General features: G+C 39.4%; 1 protein-coding gene across 1 annotated transcript in view; it reads left to right on the top strand.

Annotated features, from left to right (window-relative positions):
• LOC118788809 (low-density lipoprotein receptor-related protein 1B-like) overlaps positions 1–12,266 on the top strand; it is a 358,625-nt gene that overhangs the window by 140,505 nt on the left and 205,854 nt on the right. Inside the window, exons 5-6 of the mRNA XM_036544915.1 lie at positions 1,480–1,737; positions 6,541–6,703. Of these exons, the coding sequence (XP_036400808.1) occupies positions 1,480–1,737; positions 6,541–6,703 (421 nt within the window). The remainder of the gene's footprint in view (positions 1–1,479; positions 1,738–6,540; positions 6,704–12,266) is intronic.

The raw sequence follows: 12,266 nt of genomic DNA, 5'->3' as shown, positions 1-12,266 counted from the left end.
GCTGAATATGAGAAGCATGTTAAATGTCTGAATATTTCATAACATTTAAAAGAATTATTCTCTGCTGCATAAACACCTTTCACAGGTTCTATAAATATGTATGGAATGCACACTCACACAGACACACACAGTCATATGTATGTATATAATTATCACATATAGCAGACAGATAAATGGACCGACAGATTTATCTATCTATCTATCTATCTATCTTTCTGTCTGTCTATCTGGCTGTTTATCTGTGTACTTGTCTTTGACGCTAAATCATTTGTAACTTTGCGAGTTTACTGGATGGTCAGGCGCTCACACATTACTTTCATCCTCTGGGATCTTGTTGAAAGCATCCCTACAGTTTATTTGATTCATTTTGTGTTTTTTCTGGACAACCCTGGAGGCTTGGTGTACTACATGACAATTGTTGGAGAGCAATTACAAAAGAAAAGATAAAAAAGACACAAATAATGGTACACAACCGGTAAATGCTGAGCATCATTAGGGACAATGAGAATGGAGGCGATAATGTTTTGCTTTGAGTGATAATTTGGAAGGTAAACACTACAATGATGCAGGCTGTGGCCCTTGCTCAAAGAGATTCCACTGCTGTTGTTTAGGGACAGAAATTGACAAGAGCTGTGTCTCTATCTCAGTGTAGGATCAGAGAGAAGGTGTGAGCAGGAATTTCAAAAGCTCTGGTGAAAGACAGCAGCGCCGAGTTATCTTGGCTGTATTCCCAAGCAAGAGAAACTAACGGCTCGAAGGAGTAGATGCTGAGAGATAGCGTATAAAAAGGGGCTTTGAAAAGGGACAATTTGATTTATTACTTGTATTAGTGAAGTGCCTCGTGACTTAAACTTTCTTAGGGGAGCAGGATAAATCACACCTTGACTGGGTGAACTCTGTACCTGAAATTTCACACGGTCAATTAGGCCCCAGAAGTGTATGGTGGCGGTGTTGGGTCTTGGGCTCCTCATTGAAGTAAATTACCCGAAGGCTTGGCAGAAAGGTATGGTGCTGGTCAGCCAACTTCGCCAATGCTCAGTGTTGTCTCCTAATCAGTGTAAAATCATTATCATATTGGGCAGAATCTTAGGAATTTTTCTAAATCAGTGTACAGAATGTCCAAGCAATTGAGGCAAAATAGTGACTAATTTGAAACATATGTAAGGAAAGGGGGAAATCCTAAATTGGACATTTTGCATTCAGAATGTTGCACTGTTAGCAGTGGTGCTGTGGGTCCAGTATGCAGCAACGTAAGATTAAGAGCACAGACTGAATGGAGACATGCACCATATATTGTAAGGCTGGACTGACCCCTTGCTCCCTTAAGTGGGGCTTGGCAGAAAAACACCAGTTCGTCCTCTATCATGATCCCAGTTGATAATAGGTTGAATGAATCATCCCAGCATGCTCAGCAGACAGCCAGCTTTTAGTTAAGCCCGCCACATGTTACCCAACCATTGGTTTCTCTTTCTGTTGCAGAGCCTGGCGACAGACCTCCTGTTCTCTTGATCGGAAACTCGGATCGCATCACCGTCACGTACCTGAACGGATCCTCGGTCCCAACAGCAAAGTCACGGAACACTAATGGAACGATAGCGCTGGACTTCAACCACAACAAAGAGTCTGTTTGCTGGGTCACATCCAGCGAGTCCTCAAGCCGGCTATGGTGCGCCGAGATGACGAAGCTGAAAGGCTTTTCAGAGGAGCGGGAAATTAAAATTGGACAGAATCTGCAAAGTAAGTCATCAGACAAGTGGCAGAGGAACCCCTGGCATGAGGCTTTAAATAAACCATGGCAGAAATAGCCAAACACCTGCATATCCATAATGTTTTGCTTGACTTTGCTGAGGCTGTGTCCTGGGGTGTTTTAGTAGCAATTGACACAGCCAGATACTTTACATAAAGAGCTACATCCACAAATATGTTTCAGTAGCGCCCTTGCAGTATGACAAGTTTGCACATACAAAAATATTTTGTAAATGCAGTATTGCCAGAAAAAAGACAATGCACAGACAACTACAGTATAAAAAAGGTATTAATTGCCATTACTTTTAAAACTTGTCAGACAAACTTATCTGCTTTGTAGAAATGTGGCATTATGTTTTCAGCTCTTGAATTTAAGTTTTAGATTTTTTTTTTTTTTATGTATTTATTACCTCAAAGGATTTACTGTCTTTAAATCTATAACCAACAACACACAAATCTTAAGTATATGAAATAATGAATTTCTGTTTACTGTCTTAAGACCAGATGTGACCAGATGTTCAATGTTAATGGTAACACCATTCCATTGTTGGTAATACAGCTAAAACTGAAAATAGTAATCCCTGCAACATATGCCAAAGTGGATAGAAAACCTGCTGGTACACACTTATGCATCACTTGACATCAGTATCTGTCATTCCTCCAGATGTAGCTTCATATTACATCATTATGCATACACCCCAGTTAATTGGAAATTAAAACTAGGGCATACTTCACTTGAAAATCAGGTAAATGTGTTTAATGTTAGATGTATATGTGCTATGCGACAAGTTTTTATTCATTGGAACATACAGCATTGGTGGGTCACACCTGACATCAAGTGTAATTTCATAAGGCCTTCATAAACCATACATAACACCCTCTAGAACATGACATTACTTGCATTCATGATTTAACAAAAATGATAAACGTTCAATATAGATCAGTATAGAACATTTTATGTAAACAATTACATGCATCTGACTGTGTGGTGTGGTATAATGTCAGCTGTCATAAAGCACAATATATGCTTATAACACCTTATGTAAAGCTGTAATATAATTCACATGAAACTGCTATGTATTCTTTCTGAATGCCTTATGAAGCCACACTTCTATATATAAATTTTGACATAGCAGCATTAAAAGCAATGAGACAACGTGTATCTCATTACAGAAGTGGCATCCTGGAGCCTGCTGTTCCGTAATTACGTAAATAGATGCAAACAATCTCAGTCAGTGCAGGCTCTTCACACCATTCAGTTCAATCTGTTCAGTTGTGATAGTTCCAAGGCTTAAGAACACTAAACACACAAAGGTGAAAGGACAGATGTGTATTGTGCAGCAGGCTGAAAGTGCTTCTGCTGACCTGACACTAGATTGACCCATTCTATCACAGAATATACACTTGAAGTAGAATGGGTATTTTTTCCCCCTCTGTGTTATATAAATGGCCCACTTTTTCTTCCCATCATGGCTTATAGAATTTATACAAACGTCTTTTGTATGAAACAGACTGACGAAGAAAAGTATCTATTCATTGTTTGTCATTTGTTATTGTTCACAATTTGTTTTGAATTGATTAACACTTGGCTAATTCAGAAATCACTACAGGGGACCTGCAACCAGGAACAGTGTGGCCAAATCTTAAAAAGAATGTTAAAACTCAGAATCATGGAATTTTGATGTTGATTTACTTTCAGTTAATGCTCATGGTAAACATAAAATAAGCTTGAGTCCTAACCAAAATTTCAGGAATGCTAGACTGAAGCCAGCAGAGCAGATGTACATATGTTTAACCTTACCTTGCAATCTGAATGGGGAATCCAATTTAATTTCATTTACCCTCGATAGCCAGTTTTATGCACACCTGACCCTGTCTTGAATAAGCTAATGTGATTATTTTGGCTTCACAATGCCATCATGGGCAGCCTCTTCTCTCAAAAATGATCAGTGGCATTCCTTGCAATTATAATTTAAAGTGCAAGTCTAATTGGAGTGGGAAATTATTCTTGAGTTTTCAGGAAAAAAAAAAGTAGTGTACAGTATTTGGAACTGAATCCCATGAAAAGTGTCTTGGTGATGATGACATGTCAGCTGCACACCAACTTGATGGCCCTTATAAGGCTGAATCATAATTGCTTGGTGTTTCCAACCAAGCACTTTTCCTGGGTTTAATATCCACGTCGCATCAATCAATGTGATGGCTTATCTGTGCCTTCAGGAGCTTCCTAAATTAATCACCTCATCTACTCCTGGTATAGTCAAGTCACTGGTGAATAACTAATCACAGTCGTGTTAGGTGGGAGAATATGACCAAAGAGGTGGGGTGAAAATTCCTGAGGGAAGTGCAATTAAGGAATCAGGAGGGGTTCAGTTTGTCTCCAGCCCCCATCACCTCCCAGCTCATTCGCTTTGATGGTTCCGTATGCAGGATGACGCAACCACTGAAATTAGATTAGGATGTGTTTCGGTTTATTTACAAAAGGGCTTTGAAGTCAACATAGAATCCTGGACTTACATGTGTAGCCCATCCCTAATGAGTGCATTTTGCGTTTGGAAGCTGACGTTATGAGGGTGGGGAAATTTCCACTATTAATAAAGCGTTCACCTCAGATTTAATTTTGGGAGAGCTGTTTCATCTTCAGACTAATGAAGATCTTTAAAGGCAAGGACTAAGTTTATGTTGTTACACCATACCTTCAGAAAGGGCACTGGTGAGCCTTTCATGTTATAGCTTATTATGCATTTACATTACTGGAAGGCAGGTGCCTAAGTTGCTTATAATTACCTGTGCTTTGATGGGTGCTTTATCAGGACTTTGAGGGAGTTTGCTACCTGAGCACTTATGGAGTATATTTACAGCAGCAGCAGCAGTCGTGTTCATTTACGCTGTTGTAACCATTAATTACACCCTCAGATTCAGTTACCATATTTTCTTAACTCTGACTTACGATTCAATGCAAATGTTAGTTTTTTTCAACACAAAAATGGTTTACCTAAGTTCAGTGATCACCAAAAAAAGAAAAAAAAAAAGGTCAAATGTTGTTAGAATATAGAGGTCTGTGGTAGTGTGAAACAAGGCCAATGATGCCTAAGAAAAGGAAATAATTTTTTCATGTGTTATTATTAGTTTTGTGTAATTTTCCATTACATTTTGGGATGATTTTTTGAATACTTGAAGTTCAAAATGTAGGCTAAATGGAAAGGTAATAGGACACCACGTCCCCCTGTCAGTTTGTGGAAGTTTCTGTCCCTTTTTGTCTTAATCTGCGTGAGGTTTATGAAAATAGATGGCACTGGGGAGGTCAGTACACACCAGGATATCCTCAGGTTAGTTGACATAGCCTCTCAGGAGTGACGTGACTTTCCCAGAAGGCGGAAAGCGGCAGGCATTTGAGGTTACTCTGTTTACATTTGTCAGTGAATGTTTCCATGAATATGTAATGAAGACTCATAACCCACTGAGCTTTGAAGTGATAATTTGAATTATTTTTTTTTTTTTTCCCAAAGACAGGAGGTTTGAAATTTCAGACTTGAGTTGTCTGTTTGGTTTAATTTCCGCCTTATGAAAACCAACTGAATTCCTCCTTTGTATTCTGAATTGGGACCAGTGCTAAGAGCATGTCATTTACAGACTAAAATGATGGAGTGAACCCAGCTCCTTCCTATTGTAATGGTGGGGAAGTAAATGTCTGCGGTGTGTAAACTTGATTCAGTAAATGCATTATCACAAAGACAGCGAGGTAAAGAGCCACTGTTTCTATTCTTTTTTTTTCACTTTCAGCAGTCTTGTTTAACTTAATTGGCACAATCGGCAGAAACAGAGACATAAATGGATTTTGTTCACCATTTAAAACAATCTATCTTTGCAGTCAAGTAAGTAACAAATGCATTATCACGTACAGTGCTAATTTTGCCGCTTATAAAAATACAATCCACATGTGGTATGGATGACTTGAATTACACTGTATTCAGGAAGTCAACTATCATAAAAAGTAATAAACTTTAAAGCATTCATTAATTAACTATTTGAAGATGTGATTATGTCTGTGAATAATACTTGGTTTATTTTTAAGCAATTTAAACACCTTGTCATTATTTTTCTTGTCTTTACCTGTCAGGACCAGTAACCAATTCTGTATTTTGTAATATTCCAGGTGTATGTTTATACATGTTTGTATTGCAGGTGTTGCAGGTGTATACATGCTGCTAGTATTTTATAAATATCTGGCTTTACAAATGAATAGCATTTAAGACAAAGAAAACTTAAAAATATAATACACCATTGTATTCACATTAGAAAGGATTCAATTATTCATCTCACTGAATAATACAGTACCCTATTTAAAATAAGATATAACTACACAGGACAACAAAAGTCAGAAACTATGATGTTCTGTTGAAGGTAACAGTGCTCAGTTTAGATGGGAGCTGCACTGTTTCTCTTCACTTATCATCATGCTAATTCTGAGAAACGCAAAGCTGAAGCATATTAGCAAAGCTCCCAGGCAGGTGTTCAGTGCCATATCGTGTTTACCAGAGATTGCTCATTTAGCCTCTTGTGCTACGATGTACCCTAAACAACTTTATTTTGTGTGGCACTTTTACTGAAGCTCATTTAACTTTGATTGTTCAGCCAAGGCTGTGTGTTTGATGACCGTAGAAACAACAGTTGTTAGCAACTGTAGTTCTGGCATCTCAACGCCCATCTCTTCTTCTCACTTAGATGTTTGTCCAAGATCTGAGCTCCAGTATTTATTATTAATGTTTTGTCCTCATTGCTTTTCATCTGCAGATGTGGAGCAAATGGCCATAGACTGGCTAACCGGCAACTTCTACTTTGTGGACCGAGTCAGCGACCGAATATTTGTGTGTAACCAAGGTGGAGAGACGTGCATCACAATCATTGATCTGGACCTCCAGAACCCTAAAGGAATTGCCCTGGATCCCCTGATGGGGTAAGCCAGTATAACGGAATTAATGTTTGCCAAGCACCTGCACTGGGCTTCCATTACACCACACCTTCTCTTTAGAAACAGTACACCGAGATGGCCCAGATCATCCTGCATAAAAACAACTGTACATTTCTGTTGTGTTGGGATCTGAACAATCCTGGAGGAAAATGCGTAGATGCATCCCAGCATCCCCAGTGCCATGCGTGAGTAATGGAACGTGGGGGGAGCGAGAGGCAATATTGTTAAACAGATTACTGTCCTCTGTCACAAGTAATGTAGCAAGCTTTGCTCTGTGGGTTATACTGAAGGCATTACAGGTGAGGTTTTTGAGGTTGCTGATGATACAGGAAAATAAGTAAACAGATCAATCAAACGACTACAGTCGTTAAGTGATGACGGTTCCATTTGAAGTGATTAATGTGCCAATAAAAAAAAATAAAAACAGGCGTCTTGTCTGCTGAGGTTTCCATATGGAGGTGGTGTGATGTATCAAGGCCTTTCTCTTGATGACTAACAGGACAATTCAAGCTCTAGAATAATGTTGAAACCAGGGGAAGGGCAGGGTGCTACAGCTAACTGCTGAAGTGTCTTTGTCTTAAACTTCAACAAATAACACATTTAAGCAAGTGTTAACTTCTTTCCCCCATTCTTGCATATCGTCACGATTTTAGTGGTCACTCTTTGTGGCCAGTTAAGTCAACATATTGTGTAAGAATATTGAAAACACTTGCTTAAATTCATTACTCAACAGTGAGGTTTGAGGACAAAGCATCATAACAGTTTGATTGAATGTTCCCTGGAAACACAATTTGGCATGTCTGATGAGCATATTATGCATTTTTGTCCATTATAATGTGTGCAAAGAAGACCAGAATGAAATCGCTGAGATCAAGGCAAGTCAAATAGAATAAAGATGAAAGACATTATCACAGACCAGGGCGATAAATTAGTAACCTCCTAGTTGAGGTCAAGACTAAGACCTGTCCTGTCCCTGTTTAGATAGGATTGCTTGCTGCAGAGGTATTTGTAGAAGACCTTAGCTATTCAATTATCTCCAATTGGATTTGTTAATATTCACTAGCTTTCTCAATGTTCCAAGTGTTCCGCTACTTAAAAATGCTGCTCCTGTTTTTATGAATGTGTTAAACGTGGCAAAATACCAAAGTTTGTCCGTTAAACCATCGCTGCAGAGGGAATGATATATTCATTACAAACTTTAATCTGTGTAAGTTGAATGGTGCAGCCAAGGTAAGCCGCTGAGGAGAGAATACACATATAATTATTTCACTAACGCTCGTGAGCTACTGAGAGACACTCCACAGTAATGTCTCCAGCGAGCCGAAAACAACAAGTTCAGCCCCGCATCCATCCCATTGTATTCACAAGGACACTAGCAGAGCGCAGAACAAGCCATGCACACAGATTCAGTGCTTCAGTGTTTTTAATGAGCTGCTATCCTCCAAGAGAAGCTTTCGTTTGGTGCCATTCCTCTGGCACAGTATAGACCAGTAAACAGGGCAGGCTGTATTTCGACTACACCACTGTGGCTTGCATCAGGGCTTTGCATTTATTCTGTATTCTTTGGAGATTCTTAGGAGATATTCATGTAAGAATGTGAAAGCTGATGAGAAAATAAGACAAAGTCTGAGAAATACATTCCCTCACCAAAACTCATCACTGAGTAGATGCCAGATGCTTTAAAGCTGCTGTTTATAGTAGAATTGTTGCAGTTTTATCATGGAAAATTTCAAGATACCCCAGGGTACATGAATCACTCACACTAAACTTTTGAATGACTTTTTTCATGAAAAACTGGAGAGCCATTTCATATTTAATTCTGTTAAAATGACACGTGATTCTGTAATATTGAAGCCTTTCAACCTTTTCTGATTTCCCATGCACATGGGCAATGTCAAGCACATTGTGCATAAATTGTGCATAAATTTACTTTATTTAATTCACAATGAAACAAACAAGTGGAAGATTCAAATGCAGGGTATCTAGCAGCTGGCACTCTGCATTCCCTTATGCTTGTTAGCAAATACGTGCCAACTTCAGAATCGCTATAAAACACATTTAAGATTTACAGGAGTCCAAACTATCACTTCACATCCACTGCATTAATGATGGCAGTTATGACAGGGCTGCAAGAGTGATAGCTTAATGGCCTACTTTGGCCTGGAATGGTTCACTTTGTCTGTCACCTTGTCACACACACACACAAATACACACGCCAACACACGCAGAAACACACACACATATACATACACACACACACGTAATCTGTATATTTTTCCATGTAACGAGTGTTTGCATACACTTTAATCCAAATGTGGGTTGAATTTTTTCCCTTTTTTAAGGGATTCAATATTTAATTGCAAAGTTGGGGAATGAACATACATTATAAGAAATATGCAATACAAAAACACATTTCAGTTGAACATCACCAAAGAAAAGGCATGAATTGTTACTTTGGAAGAGCTGATATAAATTCTTATTTATTACTTACCCTACTTTAGTTGATTCTTTAGCTTGGAGAGAGACTGTGTGCACCTGGAGGGGTTCAATATTGGCTCTCAAAGCATAATATTATCAGCTGTTTGTGTTTTCCACATCACATTTACGTAATGATTTCTGACTTAACCTGGGACATCTTCTGACAATCTCTCTCAGGGTGACATGCCTTGGCAGTGTTTCAGATGGAGATGCATCTCTCCAGGGATATGCGTAATATATTCCTGGACTCAATATCCAGGATTATACAGCGTCTCGATTTTTTATCTTCAGCGCGGGCTCCGGATAATGGCATATTATGAATTTGCAAAGTATGATTCCTGGATTTTTTCCTTCCTTTCCTTTCATTGGCTGGAGTAATTATGCAAAAAATAATGTCTTTGAAAATCTGTGTGTGTGTGGGGAGGGGGAGGGGGAGGTGGTTAAGAGCATGCGGCTATGCTTACAATGAGTATGCCATTTACATTCGATTTCACGCTTATTTTTGTTGTTTTCTCCCATTGTAAATCTCTCAATGTGTTTTTTTTTTCTTTTTTGTTCAATACCCAAGATCCTGCTGTGTGCTTTGCCAGATGCAGTTTTAACTCAATCCCCTATAAATTACAGTAAGGAATGTGGTGGCTCTCCTCTCCCTGTGATCCTTGCATGAGGGATTATAATTATCCATGTTTTTAGCTCCTCTCTATGAGCGTAAAATGTAATTATTCCTCAGAACAAAGCGACTGGTAATGTGCAGCAAGGATAGGGCTGGATTATTAATGGCAGATGTGTGAAAGTCGCAGTTATCTTGCTGGTACTTTCTGCCTTTATTACTCTACGCCGTTTCAATGCGGTGTCAAACCTGCCTGTGTGTGGCTCAACAGTTGATTTTACTCACTCTGAATTTCATCATAATAATACCGTGTGTCAATTTTAAAAAGTGAACACTGGACAGGGAGAGCAATGTCATAGTAAGGGAACTCACCAGGAGGTTGCAAATTCAGGTCCTGAATATGACACTTCGGCTGTGCCCACAAGGAAGGTAACTTCACCTGAAAAGCTTGGAAGTAAGAAATATGTGTAAAATCTGAGCAACATGTGCCTGATGCTGATTGGAGGAAAAATCAATTGTCAGAGGCTGTGAAGTACTTTTCACCAACTTAGGACTGTATTCTGTGAGCGCACAATTTGCATATTGGAAGTCATGCTTAATGTTGGGTTGAGTGCTTATGGAATATAAAAAAACAACAATCATTATTTATGTACTTTCCATCAGCTGGTTAAGTCTTTTGATGCTGAAATTCTGCATTTTCAGATTCTTCAAGGAACAGACCATTGTTAGGGAAAGCATTGCTCCAACTGATTAAATTGTGAAATTGTTTAGAAGGAAAATATCTAAATGCATAAATTATATCCCCATTTGTATAGGTCAGCAGAGCTAGTTTTTTTTTCAGTGAGAATGAATGTTGTTGCTGTTGTATACTACTTATTTTTTTATTTAATTATTTTCTGCCTTGCTTCTCACTACCTTGACATATGGCAAAGGTTTCCAGGAAAACAACAGGCTGTTTTATTTGCATTTTTACACATGCAGCCAATTTCCTATTTTCCATACAAACCTTGGCCCACAATCTCATACACGTGGCACCGTAACAAGGGTTCAGTCATCTTGAGCTCTCCGTGGCATCACACTGTCACCGAGGACAGCGTTTTGACTTGGGAGTAGATTCCCGCCTCTTTAAATGTGGCTGCGGATTGCATCAGTTGACAGATGTGTTGGAAGGTTAGTCAGGGAAAGCCTAGTGGCATGGCTCAATGGGCAGTCACAGTAGCCTGGAGAAGGCAAATGGAGCTTTGATGTGCCACATGATAATGTTGACTGTTTTCTGCTTTTCTCTGAGAATTTGGCACTTGGTGGACGATGAATGAAATTGCAGTTTGATTGAGTGCCACTGTGGTGGTTTGCTTGTGCATGGATGCGTTTGTTTATGTCTTTGTGTGCATATACATATGATTTTGTGTGTGTGTGTGTGTGTGTGTGTGTGTGTGTGTGTGTGTGTGGGGGGGTTTGGGGAGAGCTATGAAAGTAAACAGAGACGGGCTCTTTTATTTCAGCTCAATGAACTTTAACACTCCTCATCCTGCAAGTCATTCTGTTTCAGTGTTAAATCCAAAGCGTGATATGCCACCTCAACTCCCAAACGCTAAATCAGCAAACACCTCAATTTCAGAGCACAGTCATTTGTATGCAACATGGAGCTGCACCTGCTGTCACCTGCCCTGCTCTGCTTCTAGCTGACGGAGGCTATTTTTCAGCCAAAATACTGCGCAGGTTCAAAGCCTGTAGTATTCCTCTCTTGCTTAGACTTGTGTGAATTAAGCACCTCCTGCTCCCTCGCTGTCAGCTGTTATTAGTGCACGGTGCAAAGCTTAGGCAGTGCACAGACTGTCTCCGCAAACAATGCAGCGTGTTTGTTTCACAAACAAAAGTTTTACAGACCTACTGTACTGTATGTGTTAGGATTGGGTCACAGCACGTCACACGTGCACACTTTTTTTTTTTTTTTTTTGTTTTGCCCCCTTGTTTTGTCATTTAGCAGGCGCTCTTACCCAGAGCGACTTACAAATAAGTGCATCAAGTGAATTTCATCATCATTAACATTTAAAGAATTTGTTCTAATGATGAAATGACCTGAAGGGAGACGTTACGTTTGTAGAGCCACATTTGTAGAGTAATCAGACGACACATTTCATTCACCCCAAAAACATTTATTCACAAACACAATATTTGCAAATTATAACGGAAATGGTAGTGTGGTGAATAGGTGTTGTAAAGATAGAGAGAGGGAATTGAAGACAGCGAGAATCTTTAAAATTGACTTGTTATAAACAGATTTCATCAGGATCCCTCCCAGGCTGGATACAGCAGGAAGTTGCATGTGGCTTGTCCCTTTCTGTGTGCTGGGCAGGGCTAGATCACTGGTCTGGCTGTCAGTGTGGGCTGGAGCAGGACATGGCTGGAACCCTTACTCTTTTAAATCTATAAACTAGAGGCGGGGGTCTTATCTTGTGG

Source organism: Megalops cyprinoides, chromosome 14 (assembly GCF_013368585.1).
Source record: "Megalops cyprinoides isolate fMegCyp1 chromosome 14, fMegCyp1.pri, whole genome shotgun sequence".
NCBI lineage: Eukaryota > Metazoa > Chordata > Actinopteri > Elopiformes > Megalopidae > Megalops > Megalops cyprinoides.
Note: the sequence above shows the minus strand (reverse complement) of the source record. Positions and strands in the feature narration are given on the sequence as shown.